Source organism: Kryptolebias marmoratus, linkage group LG16 (genome assembly GCF_001649575.2).
Source record: "Kryptolebias marmoratus isolate JLee-2015 linkage group LG16, ASM164957v2, whole genome shotgun sequence".
In the NCBI taxonomy this organism is placed as follows: Eukaryota; Metazoa; Chordata; class Actinopteri; order Cyprinodontiformes; family Rivulidae; genus Kryptolebias; species Kryptolebias marmoratus.
In genome coordinates this window covers 9,273,889-9,297,929 of record NC_051445.1, presented here as the reverse complement: position 1 = coordinate 9,297,929, position 24,041 = coordinate 9,273,889, and the positions used below count along the sequence as shown (strand labels likewise).

At 39.5% G+C, this 24,041-nt stretch overlaps 2 protein-coding genes across 6 annotated transcripts in view; one reads left to right on the top strand and one right to left on the bottom strand.

The window, feature by feature from the left end:
* Positions 1-566: 566 nt before the first annotated feature.
* Positions 567-15,992, bottom strand: g6fl (g6f-like). Of its 4 annotated transcripts, none has more exons than XM_037980523.1 (11): positions 14,929-15,992; positions 12,583-12,915; positions 10,667-10,930; positions 10,298-10,333; positions 9,707-10,039; positions 7,528-7,782; positions 3,311-3,433; positions 3,044-3,117; positions 1,837-1,863; positions 1,511-1,557; positions 567-1,221 (listed from the first exon to the last, which is right to left on the bottom strand). In XM_037980523.1, exons 1-11 carry the CDS (start codon positions 14,999-15,001, stop codon positions 1,200-1,202), a joined length of 1,587 nt encoding a protein of 528 aa, XP_037836451.1. In that variant the 5' UTR covers positions 15,002-15,992; the 3' UTR covers positions 567-1,199. The 4 variants fall into 4 exon arrangements, with proteins under 4 accessions (XP_037836451.1, XP_037836453.1, XP_037836452.1 ...); XM_037980525.1 differs by having other exon boundaries at positions 3,044-3,087; XM_037980524.1 differs by lacking the exon at positions 1,837-1,863.
* A 4,155-nt stretch (positions 15,993-20,147) lies between these two features.
* Positions 20,148-24,041, top strand: part of si:ch73-22o12.1 (nectin-2) — an 86,822-nt gene continuing 82,928 nt past the window's right edge. Inside the window, exon 1 of one of the 2 annotated variants that reach the window (XM_017415410.3) lies at positions 20,148-20,627. In XM_017415410.3, coding sequence (XP_017270899.1) covers positions 20,555-20,627 — 73 coding nt within the window. In that variant the 5' untranslated portion in view covers positions 20,148-20,554. The remainder of the gene's footprint in view (positions 20,628-24,041) is intronic. The other variant, XM_017415411.3, reaches the window with a different exon arrangement.

Genomic DNA, 24,041 nt, shown 5'->3' with positions numbered 1-24,041 from the left:
TTAGTCACACTCAAACTCTTAATAGTAATAATAATTATTATTAATGCATTTTTGTCATTGTCCAGTTCATGTAAACCTGATAAATTTCACTTAAGTCTCTGCTGCTTTTTTGTGTCAGCGTTTAGGCAACATTATTAATTTGTGTCCTTTGCTTTAAGAGCAGAGAGGCTGCTGCTGTAAACTGAGTCACTATACCACCTCAGTGCTGTCAGGAGTAACTCTACAATAGTCTGTTAAAATGTATGGCTTTCTCAGGAAACTAGACATACAGAGTCAAATTAAGCAGAATAAGAGTAGATAACAGGCTCTGTTTATGACCAAAATAGTAAATGAAAACGTGTACAAGATTAGGATTTAGAAAACTGAATAAAATGAATGATGGAGCATAGATATGTTCATCATTTTTCATTTAGAATAAAATCTTTTGGATCATTTATTTTATTTTTTTAATAGATCGTCATATAAAAACTGACAAAGTAATTTTTTGCATGACAAATTGTATATGTACTTAATTATATTGCGGACAAAACCTACCGTAAATGCTGTATGATGGAAACATCTCCTTCTTTATCATGTTGGTAATATTTTTTGAATGTTTCTCATTATTTGGGTTTAGCTCTTTTTGTACGCTGAGAGTCTGTTTAGCTGGTGGCTTTGTTTCAGATTTAGAATATTTAGCCGATGACATATTTTTTGTATGGACAGAAATAAAGTAGTTTTTGTAATTTATAGATGGCAGACTTCAAGTTAAAGCAAGCACCATAAAACTTAAATTTGCTGAAGTACAGGTCTATGCTTCTTCATTCACTCAGCTGACCCTTCCACCACAGTTCTCACTGTATAGTTTGCTCATTGATGAGAAATATCACATCAGGAAAATTGTTTATTATACATTTACAGTATAGACTCCCATTAAAGCAAATATAAAAAGGTGAGCAATAAAAAGCTTAATAAAAATAAAATAAAATTGCAAGTAAATCAATAAAAAGATATATTTTAACAACTGTATGTTTATAGGGTTGAGAGCTTGTATAAATGGCAAAAGCAATAGCTTATGAACAAAATAAAGCATTTTCCTAAAACACTAAAGTTTTATTCCGGTTGCAGCTCTGACATTCAGTTGTTTATATAGGCCTTTTGCTGCAGCTGAGAAGAGAGAGGATGTGACAGCTGGATGAGGGTGAGATGTGGGTAGGAGATCAGCCCTGACACTGCTCGTATCTGAAAACAGAGAACAAAGACAAACTCAAAAAAAAAAAAGCAAAGAAATCTCCTGTCCCCCAATCTTTTTTATTCTTCCTTAAACACAAACACAGGCGGCCCACGCAACAACAACACAGAGGCGAAGGAGCGCTGGCTGTCAACGCGTGGCGTGATATTATGCCACAGTGTCAGAGTGATGTTCAGACCAATGTGATTGGTGAGTGTGAGAAGGATGTGATAAGTGACAGTGTAAGCACACAAACACAGCTTCACACACAAAAGGTGATGCAAGACTTCTTTCTCTTACCGCTCCAGTTCCTTATAGACATCATTCTCTCCTCTTGGCTTCAAATCCTGATGGAAAGCAGAAAATGGGCAAGGGAGGTTGAGAGATTGAGAAAAGATTAGGTGGGGCAGTGAAAAGAAGAAACATGGGTCCTGAGGCTGAATTTAAGTCCCCCTAGTGTGTAATGAGATTGATATGTTAATACTACTAATGTAAGGGTGGCTGCTGGGGAGGACTGCAAATGTGGAGGAAGACGTATCACGACAGCTTAAGGAAGATACAAGAAAGGGAGATGTGGGAGCATGTAATACAGCTCCTCACACGAACACACATACACAATAACTCACCATGTAGACTGAACCCTGGGGAGGAGCCTGTTGGGAAGGAGGAGAGTGCAGAAAACAAATTTAATGAACAACAAGTGACAAGAAAGGATGGGAAGCAGGAGACAAGAAAAACGGAAACAGAAGAAGACAGAGAAACATAAAAAGAGTGGTGTTTAGGTAGAGAAAAATAAGAGAAAAGAAGAGCGCTAAATACCAGCGGGACGAGGTTAGAGGAGAAAAAATGATGAAAATTCATGAGAGGACATTAAAGTGATAGTTCAGGCCTTCTGAAGTGGAGTTCTGTAGGAAGGTTATAAACAATTAACATCTTACCTGTTGTTTGAACAGCCTCCGTTTTGAAAAATTTAACCAGTATTGTGTCGAGCTGTGTTCCCCTTTGAAATCTGTTTTTCCATCAGCTTAGCTCCCTTTCTACCTTAACCTTTGTTATTTCAAGAAATGATATTTTTCAAAAAATAGTCAAAGGAAAGAGCTTTTAAAGAAAAGTTTGTCCCCTGTCCATTGCAGGGGAAACACACATCTCAACACAACACCAGACTGACACTAATGGCTACTCTGAAGGAAAATAATGCATACTGCATGCCGCATGTCACGCCAGTTTTAAACTAAGATCATTTTATGAGGAGAAAGAACAGAGTTATAGCCAATTTCATCTAAACTTAGTAAAAGACTTAGCACACAAACTCCTGCAATGTTGTGAGATAGTGCTCTGAGAATGCGTTGAGGATGACTCTCAGCTAAAAACACACATAATTTTAGCTCAGTATCTGTAAAATAACCTGAACTACAGCCATTATTGTGCTGGCTATGATTTATCACCTGTGATGACCATCTTAAAGTGGGTTGACTCCATAAGTTAATAATGATTACTTTCAGAGTTTCATTGAAATCCAGTTGTAGGTTCATGAGATATTTTGCTAACACTTCAAACAAACGTCAGTGCCCTCAGTGGCAGATGATAATGGACCACTGTGAAATTTCTGAGATTGTAGCTGTTTTCAAACAGCAGCAATCCGTTTTATTGTTGCCTCCACTCAGACTAACTGTTAGCTCTCCTCTTTGGTCTGAATAAAACTCTTTTTCTCCAAACTGATTATGCTATCCACAACAGGTAAGATATTAATAGTTCATGACCTTTCCACAGAATCCCACTTCTTTAGATCTGAGCTATTGCTTTAAATTATTGAAAATGTCTGAATTTTATCACCTGTCTGATATCTTCAGGATTCTCGTAGAGGTTCTCTGTTTCACCTGAACGGACAGACAGTGACTGCTCAACACCTGAGTATAAAAAGAGAGTCACAGAGAAATACACACACACAAACACACATCTGCAGATGAAGGAAGTGGGGGCAGATTCATTACAACAACCCCAGAGGATGTCATGGCCCACATCACTCAGTGGCAGCCGAAAGGGGCCGAAGACGGACGGAACACGGAAAGCTGTCAAAAAATAAATTGCCGGAAGACTCACCGCGATCAGAAATGTGTTTCTGTCTCCATAGCAACACACCGACAGCTGCAGCAACCAGGGGCACCAGGAGTAATAAAGCAGAGAGAGAAGGGAGCCGAGAGGGGGTGGTGACACTGACACTCTCTAGAAAAGAACAAAAAAGGAAAAAAAAGTGAAAAAGGACAAAAGAATGTATGTTTCTGAGAAAAGTGCAAATGTAAAACTCCTACAGCGATGAGTGTCTGCGGTTAAATGACATGACGGCTCTCCAGGAACTTGTCGGTGTTTGTGCTTCAATTTGCTTTTCTGTTCAGGTCAAAAAGGGGGAGCAACCGTGTGTCTATATGAACACTTCAAACTGCATTTTGAGACATGTTGCAGTTGCAATTTCCCCAACGTGTTACATGCATTTGCGTCATTCTGCTGCCAGTCAAAGACAATGGGTGCTTGTGAAAGACGGCAAGGAAACCTAGGTTTTCCCAAGCAGAGTGAATAGCTTGTGCAAATGCTTTGCAGACATCGATTTGACATAGCTTCTGCCTGGACCCTGCTAATTTAGACGAGAGGGAAGAAAATGCAGAGACAGACTGGACACAAAATTACAGGAAAGGCCACTTCCAAACAAAGTTGTGTTTACAAAACTTAACCATTCTATCAGTAATTTTCGAAACATACGAGATAAAATCCACAGATGTTCTCCTTTTTGCTCCACTGAGATTTGATTCCAGCATCAAGCTGCCTCCAGGCAAACTCACAAACAATGCAAACAGCAGTCTCTCAGTCAATGCAGCATTATTGGAAAAAAACAGGTGCGGCAGGAAGTAGGGATGATGATACTCACAAAGATTACATAAGAGTGCTATTAGTTTCTGTTGTGCCAGGCAAATTTTGAGTGAAGAGCGCACGTTTATGAAAAAGAAAAACAACAACAAAAAAAAAACTTGTTTGCATAGTGAGGATGACATCAGTCTTGCAAAACACAGCCGAAGGGTGAGATGGGAAGTGCTCTGTTTCCGTCTGCTCACCAAGCAATCAGTCCTGCCAGAGATCTTTGAATTACAAAAGAGAAAGAGACGTAATAAAATGAAAATGACTTTGAACAAGTCATTTTCCGATGCCTGTCGAACGTGCGGTCCACTCTTGCTCCAAAAAGGACTGACCCTGGAGTGTAGCCTCAACCTTGGTGTCACAGCTTTTAGCCAGCTCCAAAATGATCAGTCATTAAGTGCTGCCTGAGGTGTAATTGATTGGTGAGTATGTGTAGAGGTTGCTAATGGAATATGGTGGTGAGAGCTGACCCCAGGTCTGCCCTGCACTTTTCTCCAGGCCAGCTGTAAACAATGCATTATGTTAATTGAGTGTAGTGAAGTGAGGCATACAGTAAATACCCACAGTTTCTTCGTTTATTTATTTATTTATTTATTTATTTATTTATTTATTTATTTTATTTTTATTTTTTTTCTCTTTTTCTTGCCTTTTCTGCACTTTCTTCCCAACTCTTCTATATTATCTCAAATGAGTTAGGGGGTGATTTATATCACGGTAATTGTAGAGTAGATGGATCGGACGCAGACCGGAGAACTGCTTGAATGCTTTTCAAGGGATGGGCAAACTGAGGATTGTGGTGATTCTGGAGGTTTAGTATTTTTGGTACTTCCTGGTGGGCCGTCTCGACGGCTGATTGGCAGCTCCCTCTACACCTGTGGCAGATCAGGCTCATCAGAAGGCAGCTGGTACTTAAGGCCGTGGTGGGAACCAGACCAGCGCTGGAGCATTGTTTTGCCTCTGTGGTAATGTGCTAAGCCTCTTGTGAATTACGAGCTTTTCTAGTGAACCCTTTCTGAGCTTTTTGTATTTTTTTGTGCTTCTACCTACCTAGGACTACCTAACCTGCGTGGACCCAGTCTGGTCTGCTGTGGACACCTGCCTCTGAGATAAGTTACCTATCTGTTTGCCTGTCTGCCTGCCTCGTGAGGGATACTTACCTACTGCCTCCTGGAGAATCTGCCAATCTGTTACTGGAAAATACCTACCTTTGGACTCACCTCCGTGCCGTGGATCATCCTTTGCACAGTAAGGCCTCCCACCTGTGGATATAATACTTGCCTGCCTTCCTCACCAAGGAAATACTTACCACGTCCTCTGCTTCCAGGTTCCTGGTTCCTGTAATTATTCCTGCTCCCGATTCACTGTAAAATAAACTCACTTCCTGTTATCTTGGTCTCCCGTGTCTGTCTGACGCCGAGCTGCTCATTTTAGAATATTTACGAATCCTGACAAGGATAGCACATGATTGCAGAAAATTCCTGACATTTGGAGTGTTTTGTGTGCTGCTGAGCACAATGATTGTTTCAATTTTGCCTTCTTTGTATGCCTCTATCAGTAAAAAAAAAAAAAAATCTATTATGCAGTGTTATTTTAACTTGTAAAATTCTATTTTTTTAGTATCTGGCTTATCATGCATAGAAAACTAAAAAATGATAGATGTGATTTTTGCTTTCTTTTCTTTGGTTTTATAAGAAGTTGTTTCAGTTTTCTTTCAGACAAAAACAAGTGAAAAAAAAAAAAACTCTTTGCTTATTTGTTAAAAAAACAAACCAGTACCTGTCACTGCTTATTGTATTATTCATTATGAACCGCAAATTTTTGTGCTATCTTGCACATTTGCAGTGTTTGTGCAGCCTGACACTTTAAACAGTGTTATGTAGGTCACTCGCGTTGTTTGAACTTTGTATTCAGCTCTAAATTTCTCATGAAACTCAGGAAAATGCAACACTTAACACAAATATAATTTCCATCGAATCCAACTTTTGCAATCAGAAAATATATTAGTGTGTCTTTCCCTACAATTTTCTTCTCTTATAAATTTTCCTCTGTACATCCTTTTTGAAAGCTTTACAATCGTAATCAGTTCTGATGTATTGTTTTGCACTGTGTTGTGTTGTATTGGGTTGGGGTTTAGGGAGGGAACTCATCTCTGCTCAGGGATCTATTTAACTGTCACATCCTTCTGTGCTACCCCACAGCCACCAATACAGTTAGCCTGAATAATTTAGGTTTCGTGAGGAGAGATGTCCTAAGGTCCCATCTTATTATATTCACATATTAGCCGGGTAAGGGTGATGAAAAAAAGATAGCTTATATATGTGTGTGTTTCAGCAAAGAAAGTGCAGAATTTTCTTTTTTATAAAGTACTGAAATAAACATGGAACAAGTTAAGCTGCTGGATATTATCTCAAGTCTGTGTTATGCAGAAATGTTGACCTTTGACCCTTTGAGCTACATAAAGACAGCTCAACATATGGTATCCGTCTGGGGCATTCTCATTTTTAAACTAGAGGCTTTCTGGCAGCTGAGCTGACCTGTGGTCGGCTTTCATACGCCACAGAACGCTTCATGAAACACACATTCGAGAATTATCCGCACTCATGGTTCATTATCCCTACAGAGCGGACAGGAAGTCTGCTACGGCTCCCTTCCTGCTAATATAATACAGCAGCAAAAATTTTACAATTACATAAATAAATAAATAAATAAAAGAACTTGAAAAGCTGCATTCTTTTTGTGAAACTGCAGCTAATACTGAGAGCAGAAGACTAGCTGAAAGCTAAAAAGGAGCAAAAAGCTCAAAGAAGCTAAATGCTAGCTAAAAGCCAAGAGTAGTTAAATGTTATCTCAAAGCTAAAAGTAGCAAAACACTAGCTAATGTTAAAGTAGCAAAGGCTAGCTAAAACCTTAAAATAGCATAAATCTAGCTGAAAGCTTAAACTTGCAAATTGGTACCTGCAAGCTAAAAGAAGCAAATATTTAGCTAAAAGATAAAAGTATCAAAACGCTCACTGAAAGCTAAAAATAGCAAAGGGTTGGCTAAAAGCTAAAAGTAGCAAAAGGGTAGCTAAAAGCTAAAAATAACAGGGGAAAAAAAGAGAATTCAAAGAGAACAATGTTTTTAAGGAAGTGAAACTAAATGTATGTCTGCGGGAAAAGTGTTTATAAATAAAAGGTAAATATTTTGAAGTATAAAAGTTGCAATACCCCAAAGTCATAGCACCCATCTTCTGAATGAGCAGAACAATTTGATGTATGAATGAGTAAAATTGCACAAAGTATGCAGAAATACTCAGATTGCAAGAAATGTACGAAAAAACTAACAAATATAAAAAATAACTGTGTGAACCCTGAATCAGCATTCACACAATAAGAAGATCTGAAACAGAAAACCCTCCGCTCACTCTCACCTTCGGGGGACAGTTTGATGAGTTGATATGCCTTGATAATCTGGCCGTTCTTCAGCTGCAGGACGCAGGTGTAGTTCCCCGTTACGTTGGAGGTGATGGGTAAGGGCAGAGTGGTGCTGATGCTGCCAGGAGCCCCGGTATTCCACTTCAGCTGCCTGCTCTCGTTGTGATGTTCCCACACTACCCTTTGAACCTGGGACAACTCTGAGTACTGGCACATTAACTCCTGCTTGGAGGAGTATTTTCTGGTTAGAACTGCGGAAGGGAGACAAAGATTGGAGGGGAAATGTTAACAAATAAAGAGAAAGCAGAAAGAAGAAGGATGAGTTAGGGATGGAAAACCAGTCAGGAGGGAAGGGAAAAGGAGTGAGACACAATGAGAAAACGAGTTAAAGAGTAGTGTGTGAATTTAGAAAAGGTCAAGGACAGATAGAGAGTAATGAGTGAAAAGGGGATGTGAAAAAAACAAAAAACAAAGAACAATTCAGAGAAGGGTCAAAATAATATGTATTCATTAAAGTGATTTACTGCTAATGCATTGGTTGACTGTGACTGATGCTCGGTGTCTCATCAAACCGTAATGAGAATCCATCTGGGTGTAATCAAGCTCCGCAGATCCCCACCTCACACACATGCATAAAAACACACACTTCAGCCTTGATTAGTGCGATCAGTGTGGGCCACCCACGGCCTCGGTGGGAGGGCAGCAGGTATAATCACACATAATGATACTTATAATGAGATGGGGTAAAAATATATGCGTCACATGATTGGTGAGTGGGTGGAGGTGTGTGAGCGGTGTGTAAGGGGCGCAGATATGTGAAGCAGGGTGGCAGTGACAGATCGACCGGTCATGTCTGGGCAGCTGTGATGGATGCCAGTGGGGCTGTGATTAGTAAAGCCTTCCAAGGCCAGAATGACAGGCTGTTGTATGAGTGTGTGATGATTTTTCTCTGTGTGTACAAATGTAATCTGCACAAAGGGTGAAAATTCCCCAAAGGCACGCTCATAGAAATCAACAGGTGCTGAGCGCGATTTTTCTTTGTCTTTAAACTCACAAATGGAATAATGTTCTCTTTCAGGAGCAATATAGTCAGTGTATTCATTTAATATTGTGACATTTCAGCCATGGCTCGGGGAAATTTTCTCTTTATTTATTTTCCTCAGCCAGAGTGGGTGAATGAGGCACTAAAGCCAGAAAGAATTTAATGTCTCGCTTAAGGACAGTTCAGGAGGGTAAATGATTGCTGAAATACCTCAAGAGACAGGTGCTCTGGTTCGAGGGTGGTCTCTCTAAACATAATTACCTCTGTGGCTGATTTTAACTACCCTGAAGAGACTTTAACAGAATAGTTTTACATTTTGGGGGAATATGTGCTCTGTCACTTGCTGCAGGAAGTAAACACAAGGATAGTCTGCCCATATTCACTGTGTATTTACCCTGACTGAGGAGGCGGTTTAATTTAAAACTTACAGCAGAGGGGAAAGCTGCATTAAAAATGGATAAATATTAGTATTATATTTGAAAATTTAAAGACAATTATAAAGTTTAACCCTGTCTCAGGCACTGATAGTATTGTACACTGACTGTTTGAAGTCTGTGTTTGACAGGTAACCATTTAAAGTTCTGCATAGAATGAGACCACTTTATAAAGATTGTTCCACCCCCAAAAGTTTTATTTGAACCAAAATAAAAAAGAACTGAGCACAAAAAGTAAGGAAATTTGTGTTTGGTTGATTATTTCTTTGCTGTGACAATGCTTACTGGCAATAGATCTTATACCGTTAAAAACCTGTTTACTTCTTAAATGGTGCCATATTTGTTAGAAAAATGTATTTACGGGTTGAGCAGCAGAGTTGAGTATGTAGGTTGTGCCCAAATCTTCTCTGCCAATGTCAAACAGCCTTTTCTGCTGCTGGCACTTATTTGGTGTTGTTTATTAGACTGGATAATTGAAGTCTGAAAAAACAAGACGTATTATAAAAGGGTCCTTACTGGTAAGTGGTACCAACAAAGGTTTAAAACTGCCATGTCAAAGATCACAAAAGCTTTATGCTGCTTCCTCTGTTTGTCATTTGTAAAATCTGATATCTAAGATGTTTAGTATGCATCCTTCACATCACACGTTTAGGACAAAACCAACAAGGCTTAAACCCCTATTTTATAATTTTTCTTTACCTTTCAGCACGCTGAGCTTTGTTTTCTGGTCGAAGACGACGTCATTGAGGTAAACTTTACAGAGGTAGACACCACTATTATTTAGGTCAGGGGTCAGCAGGAAGGAGAAGTTCCCAGCCTTTGCACTGTAGGGCGGGCCAGCCAGCTGGATTCTCTCATTTTGTTTCTGGGTGAAATCCCTCCAACGGTCGTACCTGTACTCTAACTTCACAACACTCTTTTTATTGTTGAAATTTGAGCGGATCCAGTAGAGCTGGACAAAGTCGCCCGGGACATTGGGACAGGTCAGACGGATGGGTTTTAAAGCCGGAATGCCAGTGTGGATCATGCGGTCTGCAGGCAGAGATGGAGACGGCATTACAGTGCAAGAAGGCAAACTGATTTATCAGCAAAAAAGGATAATAAATGAAGAGTGAGGTTAAGACGGCCAGTCAACAGAATAGCAAAAGAGTAATGAAGACTGAGGAAGATTTTCTGCAACAATGAGGATTAAGTTTTTATACGCTGAGAGTGACCTCTGACCTTATGCTCCACCTGATTAGCAAATTGCTGACAAAAGACTTTCAGCCTGCTGGTGTTAAAATGACTTACTTTGTTCTGAATTACTGAATGAGGCTTCTTTGTCAGCTGTGTGAGAGAAAAAGAGCAGAAAAGGAAAAGAGAGGAACAAATAATGAATAATACATAAATGTAGCAACTGTAATATTCACAGGAGGACAAGCTGAATTTCACTGCAGATCTACAATAAGCTTTTGAATCTCAAAACTGGTCTATAAAAATAAATACTTTAAAGAAAAGTAGCTGCAGGACTCTTGAATAAATAATGCTTCTGCTGGAGTTTCTGGCTTTGATGCCCACTCACATCATGAACAAAAACAACAACAATTGTATTCTGTACCTCAGTGTTTCTTATATATATATATATATATATATATATATTATTCCTCCAACCAATCTCACCGTCAACAGTCACAGTCACATTTACAGCCAGCACGTTGGTGCCATTTCCCATGGGGTAAACGCTACAGATGTAAGTCCCGCCGTCACTTTTCTGGACCTGTGGCACTTTAGTCACTGTGCCCGTGTTTGGCTTCTTCTCAGTCTTCATGGAAAGGCCGCCAGGCGCTGTCCAGGTGATTTTGGAAATGGCACTGGCAGGTGTAACTCGGCCAAAAAGCCGCAGGATGCTGTTCTTAGGGACGGGTGCATCTGGGTAGAAGCTGACTGGAAATAATAAAAAAAAAGGACACAGAAAATAAATTCAGTCTTAGAGTAAAACAGCTAAATTATGAGCCCTAACTTAAAAGCACATTTTAGCAATAAAAGTACATAAAATAAAATGATAAAATATAAAATACTGAAGCCAATTCGATTTGCATTCCTTCCAGTTTTATTTACTCTGTTTTTGTCAGGAGCTTATGGGTAAGTCTTGTCGAGTTTCAGTTTAAGTCCTGGGTTTTTTCTTCGATCTATCTGTTATTAAATATTTTTGGTGCTAACCTGCCTGCTGCCTGCGCTCTTGGGTGCAGCAAGCATGAAACCTCAAAGACCACCCAAACATTCGTTTGACAAGGTCACAAATATCGATAAAAATACAAATAAACTCAAACTTTTCTTTTGAAATGTTGGAGTAAAACTCAAACAAAAATAAACCTAAAATAAACATGTACCCTAAAATTTTAAGTTTAAGTTGACTTTTTACCACTACAATCAGTATAAGAGATGTGTCCTTGAGGCAGAAACCATTTTTTGAAGATAGATTTAATTTTGTTTTTTCCACAAACAAATAAACTAACAAACAGACAAGTGGCCATTTGGTAACAACTCTAAAAGCTGATGTATATAATGTTCCATCATAAATAAATATGAGTAATTTAAAGCTCAAGCACCAAAAAGCACATTTTAAGTATCAAAATTATGGCAGACAAAGAGAATGGAGCGGAGTGAAATTCTGCTATTTATCTCCGAACTTAAATATGCATAAAAAAGAGAATTTAAGGTAGAATTTCTTTCTGAAGTGTTGTGCTGTTGAATTGTAAAGCAGCAAAAGGCAGAACAAGTTGAATCTTTTGGGAGCTTGCCTCACTGTGTAAATTCAAACACATCTTAAAGATGTAAGATGTGCCGTTGTCTGGATGTAAATCTTTGATTGATCAGTGGTATCTTTGTTTATGATGACTAAAGTAGTACAGTTTGATGTACTTTTATGAGTTTCTTGTTTTGTTTTTCATTTTATGTGATGTGTAATTTTTTATGCTGCGTGTGTACTTTCATTTATTGCATTTGCAGAACTTTCTTGAGAAAAGGTGTAAAGTCTCCGGAGTCTTATTTCCCGGTTAAATAAAGGTCTAAACTTTTCTACATGATCTTAGTTATTATAATCAGTGCAGGATGGAACAATTACATGAGCCTGGGGCAAAGATAATTTTTTGCAGGTTCTCATTATTTTGCAAAGCAAATCACCAGCTATTAGTTACATAACTATTTATAATTGGATGCATGAGAATAAACAGTGATTTTAACGGAGAAAAGATCAGTAAGAAAGAACAAAATAATAAACACATCAGTAAAATCAAAATCAACTAAAGTCCTCCTTTCTCTCAAAAGTGTCTCTTTGAAAGGGCTGCATTTATTTTGTCTGTACTGAACAAAAATTATGTTCAGAGACACTATAAAACATATTCATGGAGGTTATTCTCAGCATATTTAGGAGAATAAATTTGGGCAAAAAGTATCATTCAAAGAAGAGTCACTTTACACCAACAAGTAAACAAACATTACTGAGGATATATTTCAGATAAATTGTAATTTAGGAACTTATGTGGTTTCTATAGCTTGCAGCCTCTCACAGACCGTGTAAGCCATTATTTCCCTACCTCTTAGGACTGCTAAGAGGAAAGTCTTCTCCATCCGTTTTGTCCCATTTTCCTTTATTAGACATGAGTAGAAACCACTGTCTTCCATTGTAGGTGAAAGGAACAGCGAGAAATTCCCAGTGCCTTGAGAGCTTTTGAAGCTCATTTGCATGGATTTCATCAAGGCTTCTCCAGCGAACTTCTTCTTTTCAGAAGCCGAGTAAATAAGTTTCCATTCACCCACATCGTCTGACTTCACCATCCAGTTAATAAATATGTCACCTGTCAGCGCCGGACCGGTGCAGCCCAAAGTGGTCGGTGAGTTCTCTTTAACCAGCACAAAATGGTGCTTTTCTACAAAAGAGAGGGGAGAAACATTGTGTCGGGTAAAAGATACATTTTTGAAACAAGCCTTTAAATAATCATGACCAAAAGTCCAAATGTGCTCAACAATCTAGAGATGTGTAATGTTTATTGTTTTTTTTTTATATTGAGGATAGGTTCATGTATAATTTTTATGTTGTCTTTCTTCAAAGAGTTTAGCTGTCACTGAAAATGGATGGATGGATGGATGGATGGATGGATGGATGGATGGATGGATGGATGGATGGATGGATGGATGGATGGATGGATGGATGGATGGATGGATGGATGGATGGATGGATGGATGGATGGATGGATGGATGGATGGATGGATGGATGGATGGATGGATGGATAAAAATTTACAGCTGGAATAAAAATGCCCCAAAGTGTATACACAACGAAGCTTCTGCAGTCAAAAAGTCAAATGTAATACCCATCCTTAAAATAAGAATAAAATATTTAGTTTTTCTTTTTTCTTTTCTATGTTGCTTTGTATATAAAAGTACTGGGCTGAGACTGCTGGCAACTACTCGATGGACAACATCTCCAGAATGTCTTGTGACATTTGCAGAGGTTTCTCAGTTTCCTTGCTTGGGCTGCAGACGTTTGCCATCACTTGATTTTTTGAACATGTTCAAAGGATTTGTGCAACACATTTTCCCCTTAAAATAGTCAGAGAGTCATCGCAGGTGTCTCTAACCCATCTCTCAAGAGCACTTGAGCTGCAGTTTGACACCTGCAGGAGATCTCCTCTGATAGAAAACACATCCAAGTATAAAAATCATACCAATGATAAATAATAATTATGAGAAAAATGGTCCAAATCTGCTTGTCTTTGTTTCAAGAGTACTCCTGTAGATTAAATCATAAATGTGGGGGTAGCTGCTGGGGTGGGTCCAGTGTGGGCAATGAAATTATGTTCACAACCTAGGATACTGTTTTTCAAGCCGTGGACACAAAAATAACTTGTTATTTTCAAAAGTTGCCCACTCAAAACGTGGCCACACGGCTTGTTGGATACTTGGTTGCAAACATGCAGAATTTAGTGAGATTGAAACTGAAAATTTGCACATTTTCTCACAATTATGAGTCAAGTTTGAGTCGCCAACTGATCTCCAGCTGCCACAGTCCAGTTAAGGCTTTTTGTAACCAATGTAAGCTTTTGTAACTTTTAATTTTTGTAAGCTTTTGTATCTCAGTACAAGGAGTTAAGCAAAGAAACGATTTAACACAGAACCAATTTAAAACACAATTCACAAACACCTAAAAATACATTTTAATAACTAGCCAAGATATACCAAAAGAGTAAGAATTTAATTTTAAGCCAACCAATTTACGTTTGTAAAAACACAATAAATTAAGCTCAGATATTCTTGGTCACAGTGTTTTATTTTAATCAACTTAATGTAACGATGTGCGAACTTTGACAGAAAGTTGAGTTCTCTGAAATTACCCTTTCAATAAAATTGAATTAACTGACAGAAAGTTATTTAAGTTAATTAAATTTATGCTAAAAACATCAACCAACCCGAGACAAAAATTTAGTCATCAAATCCTTTTTTACACCGTGTAAATCACTTTTGCAGTAAAAACATTTCTTTGTGAATAACCCAATTAAAACTGAAGCATTCCTGCATCCGTGCTGAGTGCATCCTGTTGAGTAACATAAAAATTGAAATAATTAGATATAAAAATAACTTCATTTGCTTCACGTTTTTTTTTCTTTTGATAGTGTTTCATGAGTGTCTCTAAACCAGGTTTGAAATACTAACATGTGGCTGATGGCATGGGAACATAAATCACAAGAAAACAAGCTGTCCTTAAACTCAGCCCTAACTTGATGAAATGCAGTTATAAACATGATAAAAATGATCTACTGGGATGTAAATGATCGCTCTTGATACGTGACTCATTTTTATGCATATTTCATGCGGCTGATACATAAATTGTTCAAGTTTAAAGGTAAGAAAGTAGTTTAAAATGTATTTCTGGAGGAAGCATACCTGTGATCCCAACATGAGAAGAGTTTGTTGCAAAGGAAAAAGCAAGAATAAAAAGGATGAACCGAAACTCCATCACAAATTTACTGAAAAGAAAAGAAAAATATCTCAGTGAACCAGTTTTCTCTCTAACACTGTGACCTTTCTAAGTGTCTCCTCCGAACGCAAAGTATTTTTCTGGATCCTACAGGGGTTCCTGACTGACATTTTAACAAGTTGTGCTGAACATCTTTTAGCTCAACAGGATGTGAGGCATAGAAACACTTATAATCAGCAGGAAAAGCCTGTCATTATTCCAGTCGTGTGTGTGTGCATGAGACTGATAATAATACAGATCCAATATTACATTTACATACAACCTTTGGGATACAGAACACTTTTGCAGTTGAATAAAGAGTAAAAATTAAGAATAATGTTCACAAGTTTTATTTAATTTCAGTGGAGTTTTGAATTAAATTTCTCATGAAGTGAAAAATGACATCCTCACAACATTTGATGGAGTATTTTAAAGCATGTTGCACCTTGACCTTGATGTTTGCAGAGGCCAGCAAAAAGCCTCTGTTTGAGTTCTGTATTTTTTAACCACTTTTCTTAGTAATATTGGCAAAGAGCTGTCCAAATTATTGGTCAACAGTTCACATATTTTCAAAACAGTAGAGAGCAGAAACTTGGGATGGATGTTTTCAAAAGCTGCTTTAATCATCCCTGAACCCTCTGGGGCTTTTTCATTAAGGCTGCCGTCCAGTCAAAACACAACTGCTTCCAACTTTTTTCAATTTCCGCTGGACGTAAAACGGCCTCAGCACCAAACAGCAGCGCTAACATGCTTTCAGGTTTCTTGTGGTTGAAAGCGTCACCCTCCTTCCTCCCAACAAGCCTCTTTTCATTGTGGCCAAACAACTCAATAAACGTCTCGTCTGACTGTTAAACTGCCCTTCAGATGGGTTTTCTTTGTTCCATGTTGTTACCTGCGAGCTTGAATGAGTTTGTTCTTGAACAGGAGCCTTTTTCATAAACAGAAGCCTTTAAATGTGTTGTTTCAGCGTTCACGCTGTTCTTTTCCTGTTTTTATTCTTCTGTGCAGGTTCTGCAGTCCAACAGCTTCTGCAAACTTTGTGCTATTTTAGCCATTTATGTATTAAAACCTTCAGCTCATTTAGGAAATGGGTGCTACACTTTTTAGGTTTTTTTAACTTTTATATATTTTCATTTATAAATATTTCCACATAGAAAAACACATTGAGATCTCTTCAATTCCTTCAAAAAAAATCTATATATTTGTTTTATTTTTGTTTTCTTATGCTTTTAGTTTTAGATACCCTTCTGTCTTTTAGCCAGCCTGCTACTTTTAGCTTTTAACTTAGTATAGCTATTTGTAGCTATACTTCTGGTACTTTAGCTTTTAGCTATCCTTTTAACTGCTTTATACTATCTTTTTTTTTTTTTTTTTTGCTTTTAGCCAGCATTTTGTTGCTTTTTAGCTAGCCGTTTGCTACATTTAGCTAGTTGTTTTTGCTACTTTTAGTTAGCATTTCACTGCTTTTAGCTTTTAGCTGGTGCTCTGCTTATTTAGCTTTAACAACTCAGTTTCAGCATCTTCAGCAAATTTCATTAAAGTCATTCGGCACTCAGCACGTACACTAATGCTAAGTGCATTAGTGTAAATGCACTTAGCATTTACACTTTACAATGCTATTTCTCATTTTCTGAGAAATGCAATTTCTCGCTATTTAAAGGAAAGACTCACCTAATTGTCGATAAAGACACACACATGAACTCATTCAGCTTCCCTTTGGTGACGCCTGGATTGCTCCTGAAACCAACTTCCTGGCTGTTAGGTGAGCAAAAGGCAGTAAATAATGCACATCGGATACAGTATTTTATTTTTTAAAAATCGGAACAATTAGAACCCGATCTACAGATGGTAGTGCAATTAGAGAAACTATGTGCAGATGGCAATGCCGTGGAAAATAGCGTACAGATGGAAGTGCAATAATGACAGTAAGAAATTTACAATTACTGAGCTCCCAAGATGTTTTTTTTAAATTGTGCTCTGAGTTGGTTAATCTAATGAGAACTACCTCTTGTATTAGTGCACATGCAATGCTAGAGTTATGAGGTACCGGCAGTTAAAAAGGCTTACATTTCCATGATGATGATGAGGATTTCAGTAAATGTATGCATAGTTTTTGTCAAATTTGTGCAATAAACCTTTGTTTCCTTGATCTATTTAGCACAAATGGAGCATAAAAGATGTAGAAACACATCGTAGGAAACTCTACATTGCCATGATAAGATACTTCTGGGCAATTTAAGGTCTAGAAGAACTTCCGACCCTTGGAAAAAAGAAAAGACAAAGAGCCATGTCATGTGGGTATCATAATGTGTGTGCGAAACAGAGGAAATGATAACTCAAACAGAGAGCAGAAAAATTAAAAGATGAAAAATCAAAGACATTAAGAGTTAGGGGTTGACGTGGGTACACAGAAACCCCTGGGCTGCATGTCTTTACATCCCATAAATGTCTTTAATTAAGCTAAAGGTATTATCAGCTCCTCTGAGCACTATTACAGATTTTTTCATAATTACCACTGGGGGTATGGGGGCGGTGAGAAGAGATAGAGAAGGAAAAAAAGTGAATGTGTATTGTGGGTGTCTAATGACAAGGAAAGTGAGAAAAAATGGGGGGAGAGAGCAGGAAGAGGGTGAAAGGAGAGGTGCTGAGGCAAATGAGAAAACTGGGAGAGAGGAGAGGTTGTTGCAGGAGAAGGGACACAGTGTGACTTCAGAAAAAGCCTGTGGCTGCTGATACAGAGCATGATCCCGCGGCCCCCCTCCTTTATGGGTAAATAATCACCATAAGCCGTGGCTCTGTAATGAATCCACCACCAATGAGCTAATATCTGTTAACTATCCGCTTCATTATCGCTGCCACAGACCCCCGGAGAGCATGAGGACGAGCAGCAGGAAGAAGTGAAGGACGAGTGGACGGGGAAAATTGAATGACATGGAGAGAGGAGCAGGAAGTGCAAATGAAGGAGCAGTTAAAGGGCTGTATGATGAGGTGCGGTACGAACAAAATGGGTGGTAGCAAGAAAGAAGAAGGTGTGAAGGTCAATCTGGCATGAGCATGAAAAATACATGAGGAAAAGGAATGAAATCCTCTACATTTGGTGGCCGCTCTGTGTATAAAGCTCCTTATCCTGCCATGAATGTATTCGATTCAGCCATAGCAGTGGTAGGAGGGGGTGGGGGTGTCTGCACATTTTGATTATCCCCCGCTGCTGCAGGCAAAAGTCAATAATGTTATTGCCTGTGTTTGTGTTTGTCTGAGGTGTTAGCAAAATATTTTATGAGCCAGTGTACAGATTTTAATGAAATTCCCAGAAAGTAATTATTGATCGTACATCTACAACTGATTAACTTTCAGAGTCAACCTCATTCAAGATGATGGCCACAGCTAATCGACATTAGCCGATGCAAAAATGGCTATAACTCTCTCAGTGTTTACAGATACAGAGTTAAATTCTAGTGCAGTGTCGCTGGAAATCATCCTCAACGCATACTTTGAGCTCCACAAAACAGTCTTTACTTAAAACTCTGTCATTACGTTTTAAAATGAGCAGAATATCTGCTGAATCACTGGACAGAACATAGTGAAACTCATCAGTGAAACATCTACAACTCGTTCACATTTAGAGTCAACCCAGTTCAAGATGGCAGCAACAGAAAACACAAAAATGGCTACAACTCAGTCATTTTCACAGATATTGATCTAAAACTTGGCATGGTAGTAGCTGAGAGTCCTCCTCAACACATATGCTGTTAGTTATCACTTCTCTAAAGATCTCACAGTCATTTAAAAGGTTTAACCAAAACGACTACAACTGATGATCTCAGCCTAAAACTCTGGCATGAAAGGCGGCGGGCGATAGGCATTCCTTCAAGGAATGTTAAGACCTTTAATTTCTAAGGTGTGGTAAGCTTTCAGGGGCAACATAAAGCTGCTGCAAAATATTAATATTCCTGCAAAATGTACGTTTGCCAATTAAAACACAAACAGATGTTACAGTCAAATGCCAGTTTCCTCACACCCCACTGGTGGGCGAAGAAAGTTAAATTCACACTCTCCTTTCTCAGGCAGATGAGTTGAGCAAAGGAAAACACGCCAACTCTTAATTTGCAGTTTTGTTGACCTCTGATTATTATCGGTGTCTTCAGCATTTGCACCTCGGAAGAAAAACGCTCTGAAAATAAGAAGCAGAAAGGAACAGGAACAGGGCAGAACAGACGGAAGCCGACAGCACAGTTTAAACTGACTTATGGAGATGTAATTACATCGGCTGTAAAACACTTGGGCATAAGGATTAGACCTAAAGCAGATAATTCCTCTGCCATGTGAGTGTGTACCCTGCTTTCACAAGGCAAAATGAATTTGAAGGTATCTTGTGAAAGAAAGAAAAAAATTCATCATCATTAGTCTGCCTGAGTCTGCAAATAGATGCAGGAGGAAGAAGCTGTTTGCTTTTGATTTGATTTTGCTGACTGCCGCTGGATTTGTATTTTGAGATTCCCTAATGAATGTTTATTGATTTTGGTATTATGGAAATCACAGGAGTGAGAAGAAACGAGCAGCAGGGGGCGCAAGAATCATCCGTTTGCGCGTAAATCCTCACACCAGTGACCTGTAGCCAAAGTTAGGATTTTTCCTTCCTGATTTCTTTTGATTGTGTTTATTTATGTGTGTGTCAAGGAGGTTTGGGAGCAAAAATCTGAGCTGAAACACGTCAGCGGAGGAATGTGGGGAAAAAAAAGAAAAGAAAAAAGCCTGATTTAGTGACAGAAAATCTTCCCTCAAAGTGAAGTGACTGTATTGATTTGCGCACATGAGCTACTGTTTATTGCTCTTGGAAGAGATATCACTCCTCTGCGAGTTGTTCCGAGGGGTTCACTCACATCCGAGGCGCCGCTGAACAGATTGCAGAAACCCCACGAGGCCGATCTAAATCATATTCGGCTGGATGCAGTTTGGTTTGACTCAACACCTGCTGATTAGTTCAGACGCAGGTCCAGGTGGAAGCTGTGTCATCTAAAAAAATGAATAAATTAATAAAGTCGATTTCAACAAGTTGTTTTGTGATCTCCTCCCTCACCCCTCCTCCTCCTCCTGTTGTCCCTAATTGGGTTTTGGGACTGCGCTCATCATCCTGATGACATCACCGCGGCGCGGTCAGTCCCACGCGCGGACCGTCGCGCGCTCCCACACTTCACAGGGACTAGTTGCTGGAGCGGAGACGCGGCGGCGGCGGCACTTCATTCCACCCGGAGCACCAGCTGAGAGGGGAGATATATTCACCTGTGAGCTGCCAGGACGAATTAACGCGGATTTCCCTGTTTTACTGGCAGAAACTCAGTCTACCTTTTTTTTTTTTTTTTTAAAAAAAAGGACTCGACTCTTCGTCCGTCCGGAAGGGAAAACAAGTTTTTTTTTCTTATTGTCGTTTTGAAAAAAACAACAACAACTACTATTATTTTTGTTGCCTTTACTGAGTGACTGACTCCGAGTCTTATCCGAAGGGAGGGCTTGCTTCCATTTCGCATTAATTCCGGAGAGACTTTGTGGAGCATAATGGCGAGAAATGACGGTCCAAAAATGATCGGACTGCTGCTCTGCTTTGTTGCGTCGATACTTCACCGACACGGTAAGAAACTCCCTCCTTTAAAGGCTCAACACGGGCCGCTTCTCTGTAGAAAACGAGCCGATATGTTACTTTTCGGTTCTTTTTTGAGTGGAAAATAAACCGAGATATAAGAAGTTAAGCCGCAGTTCGCACCTGTCGAGGAGGTGATGACGGGCAGGTGATTTCTAAACTTGCCTTCTTCTTTTTTTTTCCTTTTTGAAGGAGATTTTCATCTTGTTCATAAATATATATCTCGTCAATTAATTTCACGTGAGATAATTCGGTGTAAGTGATACTAACTTTTCGGATTCTTACGGACTTTCCGATCACTGACCCGAGTTTCGGTGGTGACTCAACGCCATTTCTGTTTCCCTAAGGTGTGGCTCCTGAACAGGTACACTGATGAACAAACCTGCTGAGAGCCTGCCAGTCTTTCTCCCCTCCTCCCCCCCTTTTTCAACCATCCATCTCCTCCTCAGCTCCCCCCACCACCACCACCACCACCCTCTACTCTTTTTCTTCCCTCTTTCCACCCATCATCCTCTATTAGTTACAGTCCAGTTGAGGAAAAATGGACTGGAGACGGGTCCAAATGAACACGCAGGGAGCAACAGCTGAAACTTCATCATCATGGCGTAAATGTGCTGCTGACAGGTCGCTCAGTCCTCAGGTGTTGGGCTTATTTAAGCCGGATCATTCAGTGAGCCACTTCTGTGCGGCCCCCTGCAGTAAATTAGTAACTATTACTTTAAAGTGACAGGTCAGTCCTGCTCCTTTTGGCTTCTGAATGTATTATTCAGGTGTTTTCCACCTTCGGCTCAGGTAGCCTGCAGGTACAGCAACCCAATCACCCCAGCCGTTGCCATTTTAAAGGGGCAGTCTGGTCATTTTTGAAGTGATGTTCCGTCATATAGTTATCATTATTTGGTACCTCGTCAGCCACAGAACACGAAACGTGGAGCAAAGGGCAGAAATCTTCATCCAGGCTGCGAGTCCAGCTAAACAAGGGGTGTTTTACATCTTTAGAATCTCAGAAATGTCATACTGATGTGAGAGAACGAGTCATTACACCTTTTAAGCTTCTGCGCGACACCGTTTGTTAAGCTTGTGGCTGTTTTCTCAGCTGAACATTACTACCCTGATACCCTGAGTGGACTGACTGGACCGTTCAGATCTACTATAATGGACATGGAAACCAAAAGCTGAAGCCACAAGGAGCCAGCGCCAGTAGGTTGGTTGCAGTACAATTCTTTAAGTCCTGCCCCCTCCATGTAAACAAATGGGATATTTTCCTGACTACAAATAAAAGTACACTGCTAATAATCTCTTTTTTTCCCCAGTTTTGATCCTTGTAGTTTTTACCTTGTTGTGTATGTTCAAATGTTCGTCCCGCCTCCTCATAGGTTTAGTTTCAGTTTGGTATTTGAGACAGCCTGATAAGGTATTATCAGCGTTTGGAGGCGGGACTTTACAGCCTGCTGCTTGCTACAAAAATACAACATGGCCCCACCCAACAAGCAGCCCTTTTGGCTTAGATTTTAAATGGCAACAGAAGAAGCTTTGTCCATCTTTGTTAATGTTGATGATGTATTCGGTTTATTTATGCTCAGCACAGATACATTTGCACGGTTCCAACGCGGACTTGGTTCGGTTGAGAAAACGCCCAAAACTAAACAAATGGTGTTGTGCTAAAGCGTAGAGGTTTAATATTAGCTGATGTGGCGTTCTGTCACACCAGTATGACATTATTTAGAAAACTGTTTTTACAAGACTGAGAAACAATCTAAAACCAGCCCTTGGTGGGTCAAAGACTTCCGACCTTTTCTCCATTCTCTGATCTCACAGCTGATAAGTTACTAACTGTGGATAAATATTTGACAGAACATTACTTATAAAATGACCAGACTACCCCCCTTTGAAAGAAAAAGGAAGGAACCAAATATTCCTGGCATGTGGCTGAATTAGCATATTTGTGTGTGTGGCCTAAACCAGTTCATCATTTTCTTTTCTTTGCCTCTCCAGGCCAGCTATTTGTTTTCTGGTGTAATTGGGGCAAGAATGTAGGACTCGATCTAACGTCCCTGGCAAAGCTACTGAGTATAGTGTTTTATTTGTTTATTTATTTTTTATTTTAATGGGGTAAACTGCAAGTGGGATTTTATTATTGTGTCGTTTTATTATTATTTTTTTTTTTCAAATCTGCTTTCATAAAAACAGTCACTTTTTTGAGGTCTGCATGTGGTGGACCTGTTTTGTCCAATTTCATTTAACTGCACATGAAATGCTCTTAGAAGAGGGAAGAAAAATAAGGGAATAAAAGAAAAAAAACAAAAGGTTTTTACATATTTATGAGCACACAAGAATGGAAGGATCAGCCAGGACAAACAAACTGATTTTAGTTTTCAGTCACTAGAGTTTTCCAGCTTTCATGTTTTGGGCTGTTGCGGTGATGTTATGTAACTTAAATGAAAAGTTTATTGCAGCTTGTTTGTATTTCCCCCCCCCTGTTTCTATTCAGGCTTTGACAGAAACCACTTACAACTTGTCCTAAATTAAAAAAATGAGAGACGGTATTTCATTCTCAGCATAGTTTGCAGTTTAATATGGCTCAATTCTTAATTAAAACTCCAATATAGAGTTTATGGGTTTTCAATTAGGGTTGGCTTCTGTAATATTTCTGTGCTATTATTATATAAATGCAGTATAATCGAAGTAGGCAGGTGGGCTTCCAGTTTAAGCTCTGAAATTACATTGTAATACCACCCCCACTCCTCTACTCTGGAGCATAGATGTGGGTCAGAAAAGCTTGGCCCATCACCATGGAGATGTTTTTATTGGGAGAAGGGTGGGTTTGGGTGAGGGGTAGTTTTTAAGCGGGGGGGTATGACGCTGTGGCAGCATTGTCTTTATGGCTGAGTAAGCTGCATGTGTGCAGGGGGTGGCTGGCTGGTAGCTGCCTGAGAAACTGGTAGATACTCAGGATCGGGGGGGGGGGCACTTCCTTTTCCACTCACTTATAAACCATTGTTGTTCTTTTCTTCTGTGCAACTATCTGTGCAACATGCAGCTGAGCTCTTTCATATTCGGACTCGATGATTCTCATCAGTTCTGTGAAAACAGGTGGATTTTCTGCAGCCCGCCGCTCTGCTTTATGGGTCTGTGGCAAAGTTTCTGGACTGGCTGGAAAACCCAACGGGCAGGAACTGATTAAGACAGGAGACCCCCCCCCCACACACACACACACACACACACACCACCTCCCCTCTACCCCACCCGGCAGTTGAAACGTCCCTCTCTCTCTCCCGCCAACCCCCACCTCTGCTGTGGAGCACATAGGGGCCTTGTTCTTGCCTCCCCCCCACCCCTCTATCTTTCATTCTGTCCCTTCCAATGCTTTTGTCTGAGTGATGGCAGTGATAGGATCATTCAAATAGT